At 37.9% G+C, this 24,871-nt stretch overlaps 1 protein-coding gene across 3 annotated transcripts in view; it reads right to left on the minus strand.

The window, feature by feature from the left end:
* Positions 1–337: 337 nt before the first annotated feature.
* Positions 338–24,871, minus strand: part of LOC148661908 (metabotropic glutamate receptor 3-like) — a 60,691-nt gene continuing 36,157 nt past the window's right edge. For 2 of the 3 annotated variants that reach the window (XM_088636389.1, XM_088636388.1), the window contains 4 exons: positions 17,525–18,362; positions 14,435–15,498; positions 4,354–4,528; positions 338–777 (listed from right to left, as the gene is read on the minus strand). In XM_088636389.1, the coding sequence (XP_088492515.1) occupies positions 704–777; positions 4,354–4,528; positions 14,435–15,498; positions 17,525–18,362 (2,151 nt within the window). In that variant the 3' untranslated portion in view covers positions 338–703. Of the gene's footprint in view, positions 2,193–4,353; positions 4,529–14,434; positions 15,499–17,524; positions 18,363–24,871 lie in introns of all 3 variants that reach the window. The other variant, XM_088636391.1, reaches the window with a different exon arrangement.

Here is a 24,871-nt window from a genome sequence, read left to right on the forward strand (position 1 = left end):
ACACTGTTTTTTAATGGAATTTTGTACCTTATTGTGCTATGAACATGCCATTGGTCTGTCCTGCAGAGTGTCTTATTTTTACAATAAGAATGCTCAAAATATACTCGAAGCAGGTTTAATGTCTGCTGATATATCTTTCTCTATAGGAAATATTCCCATCACAGACCAAATCTTCATTCATTATACTGAGTTAGAGCCTTGATATTTTGTGTATAGAAGTCGAGGCTATTGCTTTTTGTTAGAAATATTGTTTTAATAGGCCAGTACTTCCTGAAGGAAGGTTTAAAACCAAAAATCTCACTCCAATGATTGAATAACTTTGCAGAATAAAATGACATTGCACAAATACAGTTTTTAATATTCATAAAAAACACCTTTTATTTACATAAATTACAAGAAAGCACAAACTGGTTCACAAAAATCTACATTAAAAACATTTCTTTTTTTATACATTTAACAGATTAATCTATCATTTACTTCATGTTTCAAATAAAGTGTACATTTTTTTAAAAAGGAGGGATACTGATATTTAAAATTTATTGTACTAGTCAAAAAAAATAATTGGGACATTGTATTCACAGCACTTTTTCAGGACAAGAAGATCATATCTTCTGTGCAAAAACATTCTCATACTGTAACACTTCATTCTTGACTAGTGATAGTAACTTTCATATATTTGGCCAAAGGACGTTTATATCCGTCTTCACAATGAAGAGGTAGTGGAATCTACCACCTCTCTACCATTGCAGACTGTTGGCACATAGTTGGAGGCAGAGGCTAAAAAGAAATTAAACAATGTTTGGTTTTATTGATTTGTGGTGTGTTCTATATAAAAAAGCCACCTGAAGCTTTTTAATTAACTGAAATTAACCCAGAGCTTTCTCATCTTTCCTAGGGTATATTTATCCTTTTTCTGACTTTTCCAAATGGCGCCCACCACCGCCAACACAAACCTGTGCTTTTAAGGTGTGCAGGAAAAGAGGAAAAAATGACCAAGGAAAATGTTGACAGTTGGATTTCTTTTTTCTGCATGCCATTTAGATTAATTCCTTTCCAGGAATTTTGGATTTGGTATCTTGTAGGCACACAGTGTTGCCTGTGAAAGTTGAGTTTAAAACACTCGAAAAGGCTGCATTACTTTTTAGACAGAACCTCTGAATATTGCAGAAAAATATTTACACACTTTTTCCTCCTAAGTGAATTAAGAAACTTAGTAAAGGCTTTTTGCACTATGCACACGTACTGTATAAACAGGGTTTTGCTTCCAATTTCATTCCTTAAAGTAGCCACAAACCAATGGGATGTGCTCCCAGTGACAGAGGACTGAGCTTATCTATCAACATCACTAGCAGTCTGGTCAGAAGCATGCTACTGTATCTCTGCGCCTTCTCCTCAGGGCTACATTCTTTACTTTCCTCACAGTTAAGTGACTGAGCAGGGTTTTATCTGTCTAGCTCATTGACTGAGTGTGTATCCAACTGGAAATGGGCTCGATTGCACCTCCCTCGGGTTAATCCACGCTCTGGTTCCCTGTCCAAGGCAAGAAACAAACTTCTTTTTAGTGCTATCTTTGGTCATGCATGGGTATGGATTTTACTGCCTGCTGCTCTGTCTGTTGGTGATCTACCCTGCAGCTCCATGCTCCTTTTCCCTATAAGCCAGTGGATCTCAATCCTGGTCTTGGTGACCCATATACATGTTGGGTTTCGTTCCATCCCACCTTAATTAGATAATTGAAGCCTTACTTTTCTTCAATTGAATATTTGCCTTTTGTTTCTAGTCACAAGTTTGGTACTTTATTTCATTTACAAAATACAAAGGTTCACGTTCCAACATGTTTAAGAACTGGGAACAAGCAGACAAATTAATATTTATGTTGTTTTATCTAACGTTCTGGAGGAGTGAAGGCAGCCGGATGAAGCTCAGCTGCTGCAACCCACAACAAATCTTGACTCAATTCCTTAGTTTTCCATATACTATATTCCATGTCACCCTCTCTTCTTCGTCTTCTTCCTTCATTTTTCATGTCTTCACTGGGTAACCTCCTAACCTCCCCCATCCTACGGCAGGGAGGTTGGCCCTCATCCAAGTTTCCACAAACTCAATAAATGATTCTTTTACACAATCTTCGGCTGCACTTCTTCCTCGTTCCTAAGTCAATGAAGAGTTTGACTGTGTAACTGAAGGCCCGGCTGGAACAAAAACCAACAGGTATGTGGGTCACCAGGACCAGTATTAGGAATCACTGCTATAAACCTTATAGCATTTTAATGCAACTTGGTGCTCCATTACACTCCCTTTGAGTGCTCTCACACAAGCACTGCCCCAATCTCTCCATCTGAATGACTTGTTCACTGCAGTGAACATACAGTAATACTTTCATATTCCTGTTCACTCCAATCAGGAGAAGTACAGTATTTTTGTTTCTCCTTATAATAATGATACATTTTCCATGCTTTGTTATGGTTGGTTTCTCACGTATGTTTTCCATAAATGCTACAGTGAATTCTGAATTATCTGGCCATGCGATTTATTTACACACTGTCCAGGGATCTGGCTGCACTGTATCACTGACCATCTTCAGTAGCTCAGTCTTACAGTTAGCCTGCAAAAGAGCTGCTTCTGTTTGGACTCTCATGATAAAAACACATCTCTTGTCACAGGTATTTCCTATCTGGCTAGAGAAGACGGGGACTGTCATAGAGTCTCAGGCTGCTAGATCTGGTTGATGGATTTCACCAATCTTTCCCTTTGGAAGGATATTTTGCAGGGAGGTCAAACACCTGAAACATGAATACATCAGCAGGATTCTGTACAGCATTTGCAGAGAATGCTGACAGTGCATACACATCAACACTGGAAATTTAGCCCTACAGTTTCTTGTCCTTCAGCACTTTCTCCTGATGCTATGGACCTGCTGTGTTCATACAGATGAACAACAAAACAGTTTTGTTCCACTTCAGTCATGAAGAGGAACTCAACCCCACCTTAATTCCCTTGTAGGATGCATCAGTGATGCAGTCCATCAAGTGGGATCCCATCAAGAAGGAAAACATAGATCACTTCTCATCACAAGGCCAAAGACTGATTTGAAAGATAAAAGATGCAGTTGACGCACTGGGTGTACTGTAGTTGCCCTATTGCACAATTGTCCACACTATCAGCTGTGATTCGAGCAGAGATGTTTGATGCTCAAGGCACAATTTCTCAATGACATGATAGTGCAGGAGCTATGAGTTTGGTCCATGAAAGGGAATATTAGATGGCTCTAGGCTTGTCATCAGCCATTGCTGCTATTATCCAGAGGGCTAAAACACATTTCTACAGACATTATAACAGCAGTGGCATTTGACCCAATATCAGAATCTGGTGTCACTGTTATTTTTCTCTTTCAGTTCAAAAGTATCAGTTCAGACCCTAATGAAACTGCAGCTGCAAAAGCACATGTCACCACCTCCCATGGACATGGCAACATCATGGTCAGTATTCAGAGTGCTTCTGTCTAACAACTACACAACTGACGAAGTAAAATTGTTCATAATTATCTTGTTTTAATGCTTCGTAAATGATTACTAACTATGCCCATGTAGCATGTCTACACGTCTATGTACGTGCAACCCTCACATTTTATACTGTCAGAGTAAGACAGCTTTGATCAATGCTAATTTATTATAGCTAGCTGGGATACTCGGCATACCTTTTCAACTGCATGACTGTGTCTGTTTTTTTAAGCCATTTGATGGTGTGTTCTGTTTTAGACACAGAGTGGCACCCTAGCCCTGATGTTGAGTTACTCCTGCTGCAGTTACACATTTTCCACCAGGCCTACAATGTGACATTATTGGTATACTGCCCCACTGTTTGGTGGATACTCCTCCAAATGAAAGAAGTGAAACTCCTTGAAAGAAATTAGTAGCGGTCAATTTGAATTTGGCAGTCCCTATGCAGTGTTCATCAATGAAAGAGGAAGTGTCAAAACTGTGCCAGCTTTCTTTTACCACATGGGAATCAGTAGCGATAGGGTGATAGTCCTCACTAGGCTATTGGTAGTATTGATATTAATGCTCAGTTCTCTGCCCTGGGAGTGGCAATATTCAATGGGTTGATGTCTACTTTTCATTCAGGGTGTCAAGGTTACAGAATTAACTTGAATTTAACATTTTCTCCTCTGAATAGACATACAGTACAGTCCATAATTAGCTTTAACTCCATTTGTTTTACTGCCTCATAAATAAGTACTAAAGCAGACCCCCGTAAACTATTTGCACTCTAAGAATAAAACAGCTTTATTCATGACTGTATTGCTACAATATTTTTTAGTAAAATATCTGTTTTTTGCTTCTGTTTACTTACCATGTGAATAGCTAGATCCTGGGCCAGTGACACTAAACCGGTTGGTTGCGACTCTGTGACTTGTCACATTCTTCTGGGGTTGAAACAGGATGATATGCATCTTAGGAGCAAAGAGGCAGCCCAGGACCACTGATCCACTCAGGCTGACAGAGATACACATGGTGGTGGTTTGAACCTACAGAGAAACGGAGAGGAAGAGACACATTTACACAGTGTGTAAGTTCAGTCCCCTGCAGTTGACTGAATCATTGAACTTCCCCACCACTACCAGAAAAGCCAAAGAAAATAAAATTATCAGTAACTGATATAAAAGATGCATCTGCCAGTCTTTTGCATCTTGCAGTTTCTATTTAACTAACCTCAAAGTGATTTTCATTTTCTCTTTCAATCACTGGTTTATTTATCTTTTATGATGTAGGCTTTAAGCCTGTGAAAGTCTCTTATTCATAATACACCCACAGTGTGCGCTTTTTCAGGCTCAAAGTATGAATTGGGGATGAGAGAGTATGAGATTAATTTCCTGAATAATATCATTTTATGTTGAAAAGACGAAAGAGAAACCTGTGAATGTGAGCAAAGATGCAAGATGCATCAATGTGGGTGTACATTACAATAAGAAGTTAACACTGGACACTAGCATGGAGGGTTAGTGAGGAAATAGATTGGAATAAAATCAATGTGGAACTATTTTGAGAAATGGTCAGTCATACAGTATAATATCCTATTATAATCATGAGTATAATTTTTTAGGCACATATTTTGAATGAGTAAACTACACAAATATTCCCTGAAAAGGGTACTGAGACTATGCCTCAGGTTAATGTAGGAAAACATTCAGTTCTGATTAATCTCAGTATAACAGAAGATGAAGTATAACAGGGATTAAGAGTGTTTTAAACCAATAAATCTCTTAGGCTATACAGTATGATTCCAATTGCATTCTAAGAAAAGAAGAGTGATATTCAGGAATCATTATACAGGACCTTTCTGGGGTTACTCAATAGTTGAACTGAAATCCAAATCAGTGATATAAATAATCTCATGAGGATGCGTCAGCATGGGTTAGAAAAGACTGATCCTATGTAATTAATTATGTCACATTGTGCAAGCAAAGTCTTATATATTGTATATAATGTATATCTTATATTTACATTTCCAGAAGGTTTTTGATAATTATCCACATAAAAGATTGATTCTAAAGCTGAACGGCATAAGGAATCAATGCTAATACTGTATATGTAAATAGATTGAGAGCCAGTTAATGCATAGAGCAGTGATAAGGGACAAAACCTTGAACTTGAGTGGTGTAATTAATGGAGTACCACAGGGGTCTGTGTTAGGTTTGCTGCTCTTCATTTCAGACATTGCCATAGTAAACTTGTGAAGTTCACAAATTATGCAGAAATGGGAATAGTATATTTCCTTTTCTGCTTGTAGAGTTTGCCAAAAACTATGACACTTTACAAAGTAGAACGTGCAGATAAGAAAATAGAATGTGCAGTAGAATTCTAGATATGAGGCATTAAGGTATAAGACATACTTCTGAAAAGCATTTAAATTTTATATTGAATCATCACTGTTTTCTTCTTAACAATATGGGGAACAAAAAAGCTATAGATGTGGTTGTAAAAGAACAACTCTGTCTTACAAACAGTTCAAAGTAGATCTACTGTACCAGAAAAATTCCTGGTATAGAAGTAATGTCATACGTGGGTTAAATAAACTAACTTTCTGCAAAATCCAGGAAGTTGCAGTCAAGGCTGACAGCAGAGAAACAAAACACAGGGTTCCAAGATTCAAAGACAGAAAAACGGTATACTGAGCTTTACAGTACAGTAGGTACAACTAAAAAACATTAAAATTGTCAAGAGAGAGACGGGAAAGAATATTGAAACAAAAGCAAAAATAAATGATAAAAAAACAAATTTCAGCAGCACAACAATAATAAATATTCATAAAATAAAATAAAAATAGTAAATACATTAACATTTCATGCATGTTTAAATATTAGGTAAATTCAACATAACTGTCACTGATGTTATACAAGTTTTATGTCATCTTAAAACTGATGGCAATATCCCAGCTATACTTAAGGAAATAAAGAGATATTAGAGTTATTACTAGTATTCTCTAACATAGTAGGGATTTGGGCGTTTACAAACAGTAGATGGTTTGTAATATGATCAATGAGGTAATATGAAGAAACAATAAAGATAAGTAGAATGCTTGGAAATTCAGCATAAAGCACAATGTACGAGTAGAATTAAAACCAAGGACTTTATTTAGAATGGTATCTTCAGTTTTGGTCACCATACAACTAAAAGGATATTATAGTCTTAGGGAGAATTAAAGGGAAAGCAGCAATAATTCCTAGTCTCAAGGGATTGTCATAAACACATACTGTATTAAAATAGCAATCTCTGCAGTCTTGAGCAAAAGAGATCAAGGTCAACCCAGGGGACTATTTCAAATTCAAGTCTTGGAACAGGGGCACAGGGTCACAATCGTAAAATAAAAGGGAATTAATTTATGATGAAAAATAGGAAACACAACTTTCACACAGAGTTGTGTGTATTAGGAACATACTTCACAGCCAGATGGCTGAGAACCACACATTCAAAAACCTTCATCATTTCAAATCATGACTACATTTTTATTCAGGGAGCAAGGGATATGATAATCATGTTCTCTTTCGAATAAATCATCACATCTTGTGGAACAGAATTGCCCCAAGGTGTGGCACAATAGTAAGTTAAGCAGCCAGAGGTCACAATGATGTATAATCATGAAGACACTCAGAGGCAGACCACAGACATAAAGTGAGGCCCACATTGCCATCAGGCAGAGATCCTCAATGGATGCCCTGTCATGGAGGGACCAGGATGAAGTCAGTTATGTTGGCTCTATCAGGCCAACAAAGGGACAAAGGCGTGAATTCTAACTGGCTGCCTGGATATACTTCATGACCCTTCTGGCCAGCTCTGATCTTCGATCCTTAAGGTGACGAAAAGCTGCTTGTGTGACAAGTGCAGCTCTGCCCCTGCTGGGCTCTGATTAATATCCTTCCAGTACATCTCCACCCTCCGATCCACACAGCACTACTCCCCAAACAGCAAGAAATTCTGCTACGCAAAACTGAAAGAACAGGTTTCCGTGCAGTAGGAGAATCCGGCAGTCTCTGGGTTCCTTGGGAATTACTGTACATCACTGTAAAAGGCTCAAAGGACCATAGCTGCCTCATAGCACTTGGGCCCTGGATCCAATTCCTGGGGTGCTAAGTGCATGATGGCCGTTCTTCCTGTGTTTGCGTAGGTCTTCTTAAGGTGCTCTGGTATGATTCCATAGCCCAAAGACATTCTCTGGGAAAATTGGCCTTCATGCAAGTGTGTGTGTCTTTGTGGATGGATAGGCGTCCAGATGTATCCTGCCTCGCACCTCTTGCTTGCTATAGGCTTCGGCTCCTTCTCTCCCCCAAATTGGGAAAGAAGTTAGAAAAGGGAAGTATGGATGGAGTCCTGTTATACTGGAGGTCTTGAATGGGGCTCTCCAGCATACACAGTATGAAAGCCTGAAGTACCCTGAAGGGGCACAACACATGAAGAAGCTTCTGCCGTTCTGACTTAAAATTTAAGCTAAATGGGTGGGCTCGAAGGCTTCTTGCTTCACTGATTGACTAATGCCTTTCCATCCTCTAGCAACTGCTGAAGAAAACTAAGTATAGCAGATACTGTAGTTTGTGGGGAAAAAGATCTCGGTACCTGGCCAAGCACTTAACTGCAAAGAATGCAAGGATCCGCTCTGTGATGAAAATAAATGTATGCCTGTATACAGTAAACATGTGTAACTTAAAATAACTATTTACTCTATGCAGAATATTGATGCAGGTCTCTATTATCAATGTCTTGTATTTGCTATTTTATCAACTAAAACATACATTACTCCGTGTGTAGGCAGGTTTTGCAACAGTGTGCTTACCTTTACTTCTCTTGATTTTTTTCACATGAATCAGTGAGCCCAGGGGTGCAAAAATTCAGTCACCTAGTGTTTCAGCCGAGGTGATTTTATAGGATTTCAAAACCACACCTGAAGACTTTTACAAAGTGTTAATTTTGTACACGTACGCTCATAAATACCTAAGCAATCAATGGCTCAGATGGATTGAAAACCGTAAAACCCTACAGCTGTCAATGACTGGAGCTGTGCTACCCTAAGCTTATCAGGACATTTCAGTTATGACAGCATGAAAAAATGACACTGACGGAGTAGAACAACTTGAACAAAAAGACAAAATGACAACAACATGAAGAAAAATTAAAAAATGCAAATACTTCTATAGCGATGCATACAATTAATGGTGCAGAAGGCTATATTGTACTTAAACTTGTTTAAATACTTAGCTTATTTATCACTTGAAATATGTATGTTTGTTTGTGAAGGCATTACCCATAACTCCTGTAAATCTCCCATATAAGATTATAGATTTATTTTGCAGGCTTAAACATAGAAACAAACAGAAATATGTAGCCAATATAATTTTGACTTCCCTAATTAAGCTTGAGGTCCTTTTTATTTTGAAAATTGAAAAGAACAGCTAGCCCAGTGTTTTGTGAGAATACATTAAGCACGAGAGACTGAACAGCTCAATACTTCTGAGGTCAGATTCCACAGCAAAGCACCACAATAATGATTCCCCTTTTCTATGAGGCATATCTAGTATCTGTTTCCTTAATAGCCATTCTTGGCTCCTTCTACGACAAGAATTCAACAACGTAGCCACGTTTACACTATGTCCAGGGATCTCTGAGAAAGACAGAAATACATGTAAAAGCCTACCGGCATTTCTAATTGACAAATTCTTTATACTTCAAATCTTTAATGGATATTAATTATTATAATGCCTGGTTTAATTATAGTTGAATGCACATCATTTACACCATTTTGAAATGTTTAAGCTTTACTTATCTTAGAAGAGTTGTGTTTCTAACTGCTGTTATTTAATAACTGCTGTATACTGTATGCTTATTTTCAAGCATTTTTGTGGCTTATGCATTCTAAAGTCAACTCAAAAATGCAACACAACATCTTATGAATGTAAGCATTATTCCGCCACTTTGAATGGACACAGTTTTTTTTTTCTTCCATTTTTCTCCATTTTCTTGTAGTTTTAAAACTGATGAGGATGTTTGTGAACTGCTAGGAATTAAAGCTCCATAGATAAAAATGTCATACTATGGTAGTTTGGCTAATCAGACTCTCATGATATTATTTTAATAAATGTAACATGAGCAGTCAAAATATATTAGTTGTCATTTTCAACTGCTTAAATATTTTCCATACTAAATATGTTTGTCTTCATACTGTATATGTACTTTAGATCCTCTGCATACTAATAGTTAATGGATCCATGAACCTCAGGTTGTGATCTTCAATTACGCAGCAAGTCTGTGAGACTCATTACGTTTAGGAACAGCCTTGGGGTTGCCCTAATCATGAAATTCATGCACCACCTGAACAAGATTACATTGAACAAAAGATTATTTCACTATTTTCATGATTCGTTGACAGGAGTAATTCACTCAGAATTCATAATGGTCAGCTAAACTTTGTCTTAATGCCTTGATCTTTCATTGCAACACAATTATCGTGCCTCAGCATTGATGTAATTAGACATACGAACATACTCTTGCTATGCATTTGCAGGTAAAGCTATGTTGCTGGAGCTGAACAGAAATGTTAATTGTCACTGATGAACACAAATGACAGTCACATTGCCTATCCTGGACTGCACCTGTCCACCCTGAGTGCCCAAATTCACCCAGAGGACCTGCGTTATGTGGGTTTGAACAATGTGTTCTAAGAGTCCCCAGAAGAATTTTGTTGCTAATGGTTGCACGTTCCGTAAAGGTTATCGTAGGTGCTGCAGATGCAGTCCAGGTTTGTCTGCTTTACTGAAAAGGCTACTCTGGCCCCTGAACACCACAGCTGAGCGCTCTGTCAGCACACATCAGTCCCAATCCAGGGACACAGCTGGGATGCATCCTCCTCTTTAACACTCCATTCCACACAGCTAAGCATGGGCCACATCCCCCAGCCTGCGGTCGGTCTACACATACAGAGACTAGGGCATTGCCTGTCAGCAACTTAGAAGGAGGACGGGGGGAGAGGATCCTTTATTTAAAACATGCTGGAGTTCTTTTATCTTCTATCAGACACTGCACAGCCCTCTGTCATATTATGCATGGATCTTTGGTTAGGTGTATAAGGAGACAGTATTGATGTGTTTATGTGTAAATATTCAATTTTCTGATTTGACAGAATCTTTACATTTATACACTGATGGAGGGTAAATTATGAACATTTTCCTGGATTAATTCCACTTCGTACAGTCAGGGCTTCTTCTATTTCAGCATGAATCCAATTGGTGAAGTAATCTCTACCTGTGGCCCAGTGGTTGAGAGAATGGATACCTTTTTATGTGAAATGCTACAGAATCCTTTGGAATAAAAAGCACTATATTCAGCAAATGCACTTTAATTAGAATTGTATTCACTGTACATATTCCGAAACAATGGTACTGTTTGATATTTGTTACATTTGAGCTTTCTGTTCTTAGTCAAGTTCTTAGAAAAGGGTCAATACTAAAATACGTTTTTAGTATTCCAGCTTCATTATTTAATATTTATTGGTTATATAAGAGTCTACTCTAGGAATGTTATAGTCTTTAATGTCCCTCCAAGTTGTTTTTGGTTCACTGAAAGCATATTGAAAACACTGTAACATAACTGACAATACATGATGATATACAGAATAAAGTAACTTAAAATGAGGAACTGACAGATCGAAACAGTACTTCACAACTAAAACTGGTATCACACATCTATCTTTAAAATTAATGCGTCATTGTCTCAGACAGCAAACCCAGAAAAAAAATACTTCTGACAAAGGTTGTTGAAAAAGCAGGTAAAATAATGTTACCTTGGGCCACACTGAAAACTGCTTTTGCATTTCAAATTACTCTCACACAGTGCATTGTGGCACTAAACTCCTTGTAGCAATGAAACATTTATGTTTCAAGCAGATGTACCCATCATTCTGTGACAGTCTCATGTCTATAAATTCCTTGTAAATCAGTGATTTTTAACTGATACAAAACATTTCTCCCAATGTGCATTTTCTTTACTCATGTAATTAGTGTGGGGGTGGTGTGATGATTCAGTGGCTAGCATTGCTGCCTTGCAGTGCTGGGGCCCTTGGTTCAATTCTAGACCAGAGGAGCCATCTGCATGGAGTATGTATGTTCTCCCCATGTTCCTGTGGGTTTCCTGATAAGTTAATTGACTTCTGGGAAAACCGTGATGTGAGTGTGTGTTTTTGTGTCTGTGTGTGACTGGCGTCCTGTCCAGTATATATTCTGCCTTGTGTCCGTTGCTAGCGGGGATTGGCTAAGGCTCCTCTTTGAGCCTGTGTTGAAATAGAGTGGTTAGAAAATGGATGGTTGTACTTAATATGATGTTATTGATATTCTCTCACCTATATTTTGGTGCCCGGTATTAAACAGCATTAATGAAGTATTTATTTAAGGGACAGGTAAAATACTGCGTGGAGTATCCTACGGTAATATCATTAAGGTACTGTAGGTGCAGGAACTGCAATGACAACTTTTAAAATGTTTATATTCCTTTAATACTTAATACTGCTAAGTAAATGAGAGCCAGATATTAATATCTCATACTTTGAGATCCTGTTCAAAAGAGAAATGATTCATGAGCACTTACCATTATTTATTATTGTTGTATATTAAATTTCCAAATCGAAGAGGGAATTAAATGCCTGGTAAAAGAATCATGTTGTTTTTTTATAAGTCTGTGCTGCATTGCAATCTTTTTTCTAAAATGCATTAAGTGTAGCCTGAAGAAATGTTTGTCTTATTTGAGGCGTTCCAACAAGATTTCTCACACAATTGTTTTCACGTGTGCAATTATATGTGCAGCACACAAACACAGCAGAAATCTATTATTCATAAACAAAAGGCAGAAGTATGCTTTCCTGATATCTTTCATGTTTACTAATACATCATTATACTGTATATTATGCACAAAGTATAATACAACACTTGACACTCTCGGAGAGACTATTCCAATTGAACTTTAACCATAAGAATACGAGATCATAAAAATAATTACTAATTATTACTACATATTAAATAATTAATTAAAACACAAAATTGCAGGTCAGACAATTTTTATTGAAGGAACACTTGGATTAAAAGTCATGTCATGTCATTTAAAGAATCGCTTTATACCATATGGTGTCATGGATGATTGAAATGTAACTGATCGTAGAAAAGATTACTTAGAATGAGAGTCATCTTTTCATAGTGTCCAGTGTCAGGTAGCCACAGCATATCACGTTAGCAAAGCACTTTATATCATTTTTACAATTAACAAGATTTCTGTACCTAAAATAGACAGCCCTTCATCTGATGTTGTGGTTCATTCCCAGAGAACTACTTTGTAGCCATTCTCACTCATCATAGCAGCCAGTGCCCTTTACCCTGACCTGATTAAAAATTCACTCCCAGCCATCCTCATCTACAAAACCCTCCCCTGTGTTTCTTGAACAAGCTTTAGAAATTCTGTGTGGCTCAAGGCTACCATCGTGTCTCAAAGTGAATGTGTCCCCACAGAGAATGAGCAATCGTTTTAGCTTAGGCTCTTATTAATGTCCTTCAAAGCATGGTGTGTTGACTTAATATTACTCTAAGTATAAAAATGAGTCCTTTGGGCTAATCCCAGATGAAAACTAGCACTGATGCCCCAACTGGCAATAACTACAAAGGGCAGACCCTTGGGGATAAATGCTGAAGTATTTCACGTCCCAGAAAAGACAGCACTCCCAATGGATCTCATCATAGCAGATTAAATAAACCTTTATGAAATAAAAAAAAATATTCTAACTCAAAATATATTATTTCATGATAATTATATACTGTAATGCTGCTTAGGCTAACTATCTTATTTCAAGGACATTCTGCCATGATATGTGCTGGTTTGGAAGCAATTAAGACTCATTGGTTCAACTGTTCTTCTTTCTCTATTCCATCTCTTTGTTTTTTACTGTACCAGATTTCTTAGTCACATAAAAAGACAACTGTGCCTTTTATCAGACGTAAAGCAGGATGATCAAAAGAATAGTAAATCTTTTCTCTGCCTGATACCACAACAATTAAGTTCAAAGGCAGACCATCATTTGTGCTTCTGATTTCTTTGGCAATAGCAGGTAACCAAGTAAAGTTCATGTGGAGGCAGGTTCCAGGAAAAAAAGAAAGATGTACTGTACTATAAATACGTTTTTATCAATCAGGCTTGGGAAATATTATTTTAAACCATTGTTTAAATGATTTTAGTCTATGTACTTAATTTTTCCAATTTCTGAATGAAAATAGTTAGTAAAAAATGAATGCATAGAATGTGTAGTAATAGCCTTTCACAACTATTAGCACAAACAGTAAATGCATGAAACAATGCATAACTCTGAACATGACATCAAAGAAGAATAGCAAAATAACGAAAAATACTGAATAGCAGCACTGTGTGTAATTCACAAATATAGACGGGAAACTCAAAGTGGTAAATGTTTTTTTCATCCTTGCATTTTCTAACGATTTGTTCTAGTTCAGGATTGCAGGAGTCTATGCCAGCAAGCACTAGGTGCAAGGCAGGATACATTCTGGACCCCAGGTTGCTACTCCATCGCAGGGCACACACAGACATGCACACTCACACCAGGACCGATTTTCCCAAGGCGAATTAATCCACCATTATTACTTTGCACTGTGGGACAAAATTGGAGTATATGGAGGAAACCCACACAAACATGGGGAGAACATACAACAACTGTACACAGATAGCGCCCCAGGTCCGGAATGGAATCCAGAGCCCCAAGGCTGCAAGGCAGCAATGCTAACTCTTGTGTCACCTCACAGCCTCAATAGAGTTTTTGATGTTTTCAAAAATCTACAGTGTAGCCTTTTTGGAGTCATATATCTGTGACCAGTTATATATATATAATAGACACTTACCCTGTAGTCGCTTGCCGTGACATAGAATATGGGCTGGAAAGCCAGCCAGATGATGCAGGTTGTGTACATGGTGAAACCAATGAACTTTGCCTCGTTGAAGTTCTCAGGGCACTTTCTGGTCTTAAAGGCGTAGACAGTGCACAGAATGATCAGGACGCAGTTGTAGGTCAGGGACATCAGCATGCTGGAATCCTTGCTATTACACTTCAGAGTTACCACATCTCGCTTCTCTGGGTTGACTTCCTTGCGGACCCCAGGTGTCTCTACCAGCAGCCAGACGATGACGACAATAAGCTGGCAGGAGATGAGTGCCATGCAGATGACCACCTGAGAGGTTGGGCTGATGAACCTGGGCCTCTGAGCCCCTTCCTTGACTCCGTTGAAAATCCGGGCAATACGGTTTGTCTTGGTCAAGAGTGCAGAGTAGCACACAGCAAAGGATGTACCCAAGCCCAACCTACGAAGGGTGCAGATGACAGCTGATGGCTTTGCTATGTAGATGAATGTCATACTATAGCACATCAGTACTCCAAAGAGCAGAATATAGGAGAGCTCTCGGCCAGAGGCCTTCACAATGGGTGTATCATTGTTCTTCATAAAGACACCGATCACAAAAAGCGTGCAAATGATGCCCAAGCAAGAGATAGTGACTGGACCAATAGCCCATGCATCCTCCCAGTGGATGTATTCTTCAGGCAGATCATAACAGCCAGTGAGATTTTCTAATGGCCAGCGTCCAAAGCTGCAGTCCATGCAAGTGAATTCATCCAGCAGGTACTGATAGGGCTGGCAAGGGATGCAGATCCAGCAGCAGACATCTCCCGGCTGCATGCTTTTCACCTCATTTTTCTTGCAGGGATCACTGCACTGGGAGGTGGGAACTACCTGGTTGGCCCAGGAGATGAGGCTCTTGTTCAAGACCAGATCCTGAGCCCAATAACCAACTTTTCTGTAGATGTACTTGCCCTCCACCTTATGATAATGAAAGATGTTGTAGCGCCCCAGGCTATCACCATATGAGTCAAACCTGACAATATTTTCAGTGTCTGCTGGACGGAATGGAGCTAAAGAAGGGAAAACAAAACCGTAAATTAGCAAAGTAACACACTAGGTTTTCTGACATCCCGCTGAGAGTCAAAATGGTGGATGTGTGATTCCTGTCAAAGTTCAGAAGCTTGTTGTCCACTGATCACTTACTGTACTTGAAATCAAAATGAATCTCAGTTAATGTACCAAAACATTTATTTTCTTTTTAAGCTATTCTAACATTTTCATATTAGAAATGAAAATAGAACTGTGCTCTGCAGTCCGTCTCAAGGGTAGTGATAAAAGCATCGGAAAACATACAATGTGTTCATGTGAAGAAAATCAATCTTTAGATTCATAATGCTGTAGTTGCTACACACAGTAGGTACTCAGCACCTCAAAAGCCCTCTTCCTTTTCCAGACCTCTATGCACCAAAAACCTTTCTCAGATGAATATCTAAACACTAAATCTGGACACAGGTGCAAACTGTAAATTAACATGATTGAAGCTAAAAGGGCATGTTTTCAGCAGGCCAGCCTTCTGTGCTGCACTCGACTTTGCTATTAATGAATGGCAACGAGCCGAAACACAAGGAAAGAAAAAACATTTTTACCAAAGAAACAGGCAAAGTTAAGTAGAGGGGCAATTGGACATGTTTTAACCATTTCCCCCCCAAAACGTACATGTATAAACATATAATGCATTTTATTATCATTCTATTTATTAGAATTGAACTGAAAATCTATATTACACAATTAAAATTTTTGCAATATCAGTTAATGAACGATAATTTATAAACTAGTATACATTAAAATACCTAACGTATTAAAGACCTTTAAGGTTATACTATAAATAATATTCCCTTTTTAGCAATTTTAAAAACTGCTTTCATGTGCATGAAGAATACAAAATCTAGTCTCTAGAAGATAACCTATCTTCTGCACAATGCATTTCTGAAAGAGATTCAGAATAAAGAGTTTGGGGATTTTATCTCTGTCAGCCCAGACGTTCTACTGTTAAAGAAACCACATCTGGGACTGTGTTCTTAAAACTCCATTGAAATATTAGATAGCCTAGGGTTTGTGCCATTTTCCTAAACCTTAAACCACCCAGGATCACTGAGGCATGAGAATATTGTCGCATTTACTGCATTAATACCTGGAACAACCTGGAGTCATGTCCGATAATAGGGCTCTCTGGGAGACTAGGTATAGCAACATTTTATTATTGGATACTTAAACAGTGAGCCTGTAATGATCAGGGATCATTCAGAAGCCTACAATCACATAGCAAGCATGTCCTTTTGCACCTTTTTCTATAAAGTTATTGGCAGCAACACTACAAACCAATAGAAAAGGTCAACATTTCCCTCGTCAGTCAGGTTCAACATGTACAGTATCAGACCAGCAGTGCAGACTTTAATACTGGCTTTACAGCACTGTTAATTAAAGAGCACACTAAAACCTCAAGTGTGAAAACATCAATTACAGGGAAATACAAAATGGTATTTAATGTATTCATTAAAAATGGAACTATTAAATGTTCTGCATATCAAATATAAAACAAAAATGTATCCTAAAAGCACCACTAAAATCCTGAATAAGCACCAAACAAGGCTAAAGAACATGAAGATCCAAGACACAGACTTCCATACGTGCTACTAGGAAGTATATCACAGCTGAAAATTCAGAGAAAAACAAAAATCCCTCCATTGGCCTAATATAATGTACTTATTCATAATTTATATTCTCTTTTCTTTTGTTGTTTGTTTTAACCTATGCAGACACAGTATGGGAGCATGCAGATACAAATATGTCTAGAATGTCTAGAAAGAGAACAAGACAGAAAAAGTATTTCCATTTAAATGTAAGGCTTAAAGGGCTCTAGGAGTTTTTTTAAAAGAACAAAAAAGACAAAGAACATTTACCACAAGCTGACTCAAGCTGAAAGAGATTATACTGTATTTATTTCAAAATGGACTCCTAAAAAATATTATTTAGGCTGTCCTATCATTTGAAGCCCATGTTTTATAAAAAGAGAAGTGCTAAATCCACAGCACTTACCATCAAACTTTGTTTTAAGGATGTAGTCCCTGTAAAACCTCTTCCCGTTGCCTGGCTTCATGGCATCACACACTTTGGTGGCGTTGGGACACACGGCCTGCCTCATGTTGTGCAAGGCATGTGCCATGGCAAAAACAGCATTCACCACAAACATGATCTTTGACTCCTGCTCAAATTTGCCATCTTGGAGGGAGCGCTGACCACAGCTCAGGTCCTGTAGGCTGCACTGGAAGCGACGCTCCCAGAACTCCCGGAACCACGGGTTGCGAGTGTTGTTGTAGGGATCCAGCCGGGTGAAGTAGTCAGCAAACTCCTTGATGGGATAGGAGGCTAGCTCTATGGTGAAGGCGCCATTGGCCACCAGCTCGCTGCCCCGGACAACACTCTCCTGTGCCCCCCAGCCATCGCTGGCCACCCATATGAAAGACACGTTCATGCGCATCGCAGCCACCAGCAGCTCCCTGGCATCTTCGCTCCTGGTGAAGAGGATGACTACCCTGGCATTGGACTTCTGCAGCAAGGACCTGATGACTACTTCATAACTCTTCCGATTCATGGAGCGGCTAACCTTGGCGGAGGTAGCAATGCAGATCTGCCGCGCACGGGCTTCCTGTTGAAAGGCCTCGATGCCAGTCTCCCCATAGTCCCCTTCTGAGGCCACTGTGGACACATAGGTCCAGTTGAAAAAGCGTAGAATCTCTGCCATGGCTTTGGCCTGGTAAAAATCAGGTGGCACAGTGCGAGCAAAGTAGTCATAGCGGGTCTTGTCACTGAGCTTGGCACTGGTGGAGGCATAGCTAATCTGAGGGATCTGAAAAAGCCTCAAAAGATTGGCCACCTATGTGAATAAAAGGAAAGCAAGAACAGAAGAGTCATATTACTAAGCTGGTGAAAGGTTGAAACCATTGCATGCAATTTCTACAGAATACAAATTGTAGCTTCTCATACCATAGCTTTTTATGGTATAGACATATAACATGTTTTGGGTGTCGCAAACATACACAAGAAGGCTTTACATAAGGTTAGAATGTTTCTCTTCAGTCAAACATGAAAAAATGAGGATATAACCTTATCCATAAAATGCTAAAACAATCTTTCCTGACCTTCCTTAGTAACTGAATAAGAAGAACAGAGATGGAAAATTTGTATCCATTAATAAATAGTCACAAACATATCACTGTGAACTGGCAGAGCATACCTTGACTTATTTTTGCAAACAATGTCTCATCTTTCTAAAGAAATTAATGACCTTAACAGGAAAGAAAAGGTCTATAAGATCATTTTCATTTAGACAACGTGCTGCAAGGATTCTGCTGAAGTGCATTTTATTTAATCCTGGAATTTGTCACGCTGTAGCCACTGCAGTCTAAAAATGAGGTGACCCTCTACCTTCCAGGATGCAGCTGGTCCCTCCTACAGGTGTCGCAGTGTCCTGGTTTCCTTGTACTAGTCTGCCAATTGTGGAAGCAGAACATCTCATTCTCTAAGCAGCTTACCTCACAGACCGACTACATGTATGTTCAATAATGCCCTTAGCAACTAGGTGATCTTCATTAACCAGGTGGGGAAAGGTCTAATCTTTCGGAGATTTTGCATTCATAAAAATGATGTCTCTTTGAATAGCTATTTATAAAGATTTTTGAGCATCTGAGAATCTGATGATCACACTAAATAACTTCAGCTCAGTATTTTGTTATTGCAAAGAACAATACTTTTCAAACAAATAAAACTCCAACTGTATCTGCTCAATGTTTAAAATATTAAGTATACATTTTATTATATTTTAGCCATGAGTTATTAAAGCATAACAGACTGTTGTGTTTTCATCATGCATCAGTATGTATTTTCAGTGATGCTCAGATCAAAGGTTTCACTGGGAATGATGGGTAATAAACACAGTGGTATTTATTATTAACAAATCAATGGGCTGTTTCAAGTTAAAATGATTATCTATTAAGCATGAACATGATATTAATAAATCAATGTCTTATGGCAGGCAAAATTAAAAATAGATCATTAATATCAGCCTACATTTTCTTAAAAAAACAATGTTTAGCATGCAGCCTACATGTAACTAGCTGTAAAACAAAATGGAATATTGGTTTAACAAAGCGATTATCGAACAAATGCATTTCTACCATATTAAGTCTAAGCTACAGGGACTCCACAAAGCCTAAAGAAACCTTAAGCAACAATTCCATACATTGTTTCCCCTTTAATACGGTATTTTATTTGTATTGTTTCAGAAATTAACTTGAATTCCAAGAAAGATATTAATTTCAATGCTTTGCCCACAAAGAAAATCAGTTTACAGTTTGAAGAAATTGGTGTGTTGTTTTAAAGCAAGAGCATATTTATATTCTAGTGTAATGCTGTCTTAGATAAGTCAGCTGTGTGATCTGTCGTAATGCAATTTGACCTGTAATGAATCAGATTATACAGGATACAAAATAATGGGTGGAGCATACACAAAGCACAATCTCAGACAGCAATAGTCCATGACTAATTTAGCAAGGCCATTCCTCTTGAAGGATGTGAATAATTGTGCATTTCTATCTGATTTGCCTAGGTTTTTAAACCATCAGACTTTAGAATATCAATCTTATCTTTCTTAGCTTGTTAGAGAGGGAAAAAAAAGTTGTCTAGAATATACTGCCTCTATTAAACTAAATTAATACTGAATCAACCCTTCAATCATTTTTTTATGTTTCTGTCCTGGCAGGGTCCTCTGAACATGTTTCATGTGAAAATCTCTTGGTATCTAAAAGCAGTAATAGTAGTAATATTAAAAACAACAATGACAATACAAGCAGTTGCTTGCTGTCAGTGGTAATAAGAGTTTCAAAGTGCCCTTGTCACATTGAGAGTACAATGCATTAGGTTAGATGTATGTTGCTATAGAAACCCGATAGACTCTGCAGCACTTTCACACTGAAAGAAGAGTCTTTTGGAAACCAGGTTGTTAATATTAGAAAAGCTGTTTCTCTGGGGGTTTCTCAGAGTACAGCATTATGGAAAGCTGAGAGCCATTGAAAGTTATTTTAAAATGGTTTCTTCTTCAACAATCAAAACCCAACAATTTAAACACAGGACTCACACAGACTAACATTCACACCAGGGCCAATTTTCCCAGAAGCCATTTAACCTGCGAGTATGTCTTTGGACTGAAAGCAGGAAAGCAGAGCACCCAGGTGAAACCCATGCATACAGTTCATTGGGAAAACATTGGGAGCACACCAGGAATTGAATCTGGCACCCCTTCCTTGAAGAAATGAGTAGCCTTAGCAATAGTTGAAGGCAAATCCAAAGCAATGATTAGCTCACTGCTAGAGAATGAATATAAAATATGTTCACAGACTAGTTTTGACACTTCACCTATCAATACTTAAATTAAACTGATACAATTTTCCATAAAGCATGCATTGTGTACTGTGACTTTGTTCAAAAATTGACTTGATACTCAATTTCCCTGTGAAACAAAATACTTACCATCTTTTTGAATGTCAGTAATTATGTGCAAATGTTTTATCGTTGCTAAAAAGAAGGGTTTCAGAAAAGTGAAAGGTGGCAACTTACAGTATATACCGTAACATTTCTAAAAGATCTTTTTAGAAGTCATTTTAAAAAAGTGACACATTGTATTTTTTCAGTACTTAAAGAAAAAGATGGGCGAACATTATAAAAAACATGCGTGTCTTACTGTCAGGCACAATACAACAGCAGATTTCACAATGAATAATTCACTACTGTGCCATTTGACACATTAAACAGAATCATTCGTAGCCGAAGCATGCTGCATGTTCTTAGGAGGTGACATATGTTCTCTTCAGAAGCATGTGCTACAGATTTTGCTAGAAGGTTATTTAACACCTAAAGCTAACTGTAGGAAAAGTGCACATTAACAGAGCAACAGCAGTTGTACTAATACCCAGATTTGCACAGGAAGTTTAGTTTTTTTATTACATGTATTGTAAAACTGTACAACATTCGAGAATCAGAGGCATAATACACAGCTTTCATACAGGTTGTATACATTTGATTCGGGGTTAGGGTACCTTCTGTGTGGAATTCACTTATAATTTCAGATGGGTTGAGATTAGATTTGTCTGGGACTTCTGGTTTCCTTCCACCTCACAATGCTACAAAAAAGATGCTTACTTGGTTTTATTGGCAATTCTAAATTTTCCTTTTCTCCTTGGTCCTGTGATGGACTGGTGTCCTACCTAGTGTTCCTACTAGTGCTCTCAGTGTTCTGATGATGGATCAATCGATAAATAGATTTTTCTTGCATTAGGTTATGTAAGTCATGTACAGTACTTTAGATGACCAGAATTGTTCAAAAACTGACAAGATTATACAAGAATTGAGCATAACTCTTATTAAAAACAGCACAAAGATCACATTACCCTTAATACTAGTATATTCTATATTAGAAACACAAACAAAAAAAATAACCACACTGAGATCTTTGCAGATTTAACTGTGAAGAAATGTTAGGATAAATATATTAATTACGTGACTGTATCCTGTCTAGGGACAATATTTCAGAAACAAAAAGTGGAAAATAAATAGGTAAAACATAATTTTCACAGTCTATATTTTTTCTGCATATGAAATACAGTATGCTCTCCCTATGCAGTTCAGCTTAATGTATTAATAAATATAATACTGTACATGAAAAAAGGCTTCTGAAATGTTCCCCCACTCATAATGTCAGATACTCAGTGGAATCTCTTCACAATAAAGAAACTGAGATTTTAATTAAAAATTAGTGCAGATGAGGCAGGGATTTGTGCATGTAAGGTCTTAATATCAAACGGATTATTTTCACAATGACTTGCTTTGCAACTGTGGGAGGATGGCATGTGAAATCCTACTATATTTCAGTAGAGAAAGCACAAAGCTTACTACTTTTGTCGCATCAAAGCTTTCATTTTCATAGTAGAACAATAAGCTGCAAAACGCATTATGAAACAGTCATTCTTTAGCCTTCAGTGTAAAAATGATCATCAATATCATCATCACCCTTAACATTATTGTCAGAATGAAAAGTGTCATAACATGCCTTTTAAAAAAGCAAAATTTTCTCAAAACATTCACGGTGTAAAATTGTGGAACATAAGCAGACAGAATTCGATTGTGACACCCCAATGGAAATTTTCACTGCAAAAGAAAAACTGAAACAACACAATCTGCACTTTATTCATTCCATGCTATGTGTGTGTCATGAACGTACACTATTTGTGTTATATAAATGTGTATTGCACCAACAAGAGAAATAGAAAGTTGAAACGCACATCCCATGTTATCAATACTGTATCTTACATATGTTAGACAGTGGACTATTGGAAAATATGAACAGACAACAGCAGTACACTAATACATAATGACTAAATAAATTAAAGATGCACAGATATTTATATATGTTGGAGAAACATGGATATTCTATGAAGGTACTTAAAGTGAGAGAGGTTTGTCTTAGAGGCTAAGCTTTGCATTTTGTGCTCTGAGAGAGGTGACAGAGGGTAACAGCTGCTGCCTCAGTGATAAGGCATTCATGAGGACTAAGCTGTGAAACTGGGAATGGCAAAATGGAATGGCTTCTTATTTCTAGTTTTTAAAAAAGCAAAATTCTAGTTTATGTAAGACTTTATCCAATGATGTAACCAGATGTCAACCACGGCTCCACCATCTGCAATACTCTAGGATTTGAGCTATTCATAATACTGAAAACATACATGCAGGTATAGATAAGATTAGATCACTTTACTGGCCATATACTATTTCTTGTATTAGGAATTTGTCCTTTTGCATACCCCAGCTTGCTCTCCATGAGACACACAGACAGGGAGAGAAGCTTGGGGTCCAAGTGCAGGGTCAGCCATTTATACAGCACCCGTGGAGCAGTTGGGGTTAAGGGATTTGCTCAGGGGCCCAATGGAGTAGAATTCCTCTACCGGCCGTGGGATACAAACTGGCAACCTTCCAGCCACAGGCGCAATTCCTTAGCCACTCACTGCCCAGACACTGTATATTGGTACCCTCATTAATAAACAATCAGCTACAAAATGGTTATGTCCTGTCTGGGGCTCATAAGTGCAGCCTAGCCATGTCTTCAGTATGCCATTGTTGCTGTTTTGTCATTCAATTGAACTGGTGGTTCCCAGTGGTTGCTAAAGAAAGAGACTCACGAAACACTGGAGACCAATTGCTGCATCTAAACAGCACAATATAACCTTAACTGATCTTGCAGTTTGATGCAACATTTACTACATACTACCACATAGGTAGAATTTCAAATGGCTCAACTGAAAGGTTGGTTGGTCTTTATGATTCTGGTGTTTTAGATCTGAGATTAGGATATGTCAGTACTTATTAATATCCCAGTCTACATATGATGTATACAGTATATTATGGGTATGAATATTATCTAGTTTTTGTCCAGTCACAATACTACAGGAGACAGACCTGTTTTACAACTTCTCATTCTCTACTTTTGCAGTAATCAATTCAAAGTTGACAGGTACTTAAGTTTGTTAGGGCTTCATCTCCTACAACATTGTCATTGAATGAAAAATTCAACACTAACATGGAAAGGTAATCATTTTAATACATACTTACTGTATATCCATCTATCCAACCACTTTATCAAATACAGGATCAAGATTAGACCCAGAGCCTATCCCAGCAACCAACACGTGCAAGGCAGGATACACCCTGGACAGGACACCAGTCCATGGCAGGGCATACACACACTCACACCCGAGCCAATTTTTTTCAGAAGCCAATTAACCTGTTTTTTTATGTCTTTGGACTGTGGAAGGAAACCCACACATACACAGGGAGATTATAAAAACTCCACATAGATAGTATCCCAGGTTCCTATCTGAACCCAGGGCCCCAGCACTGCAACAGTCTTCAGTACCATCTGTGCCACCCCCATACATATATGGCATGTACTGTACCTAATACATATTTATGTTATCTTTTAGATTCTCAAACTAAATTAGCATTATGGAGTATTTGGATCCTGTTTGCTGCAAAACTTTAACTGATACACCTTTAAGTGAACTAGTTTTGCAAAGTGTACTGATTATTATCATGGTCACCATTAGTTTATTATTTCTACAACTGGTAAAATAAGCTAAAAGCACAAGAAAATAAAGTAACTTAGAAGAAAGTAGCAGTATGAATAAAAATATTTGAACTAAGGTACCAAAGAAACTAAATTTTTGAAGACGTCATGTTATTTTTTAACATGAAAAGTCCATCTGCAAATCCCAGCAGGTTAGCGGGTGCACTTCAGCATCAACAATTCCAATCACATGGAAAAGTGTTAGAAGCAAT

The sequence above is a fragment of the Lepisosteus platostomus genome, chromosome 6 (assembly GCF_059453375.1).
Source record: "Lepisosteus platostomus isolate fLepPlt1 chromosome 6, fLepPlt1.hap1, whole genome shotgun sequence".
Classification (NCBI taxonomy): Eukaryota; Metazoa; Chordata; class Actinopteri; order Semionotiformes; family Lepisosteidae; genus Lepisosteus; species Lepisosteus platostomus.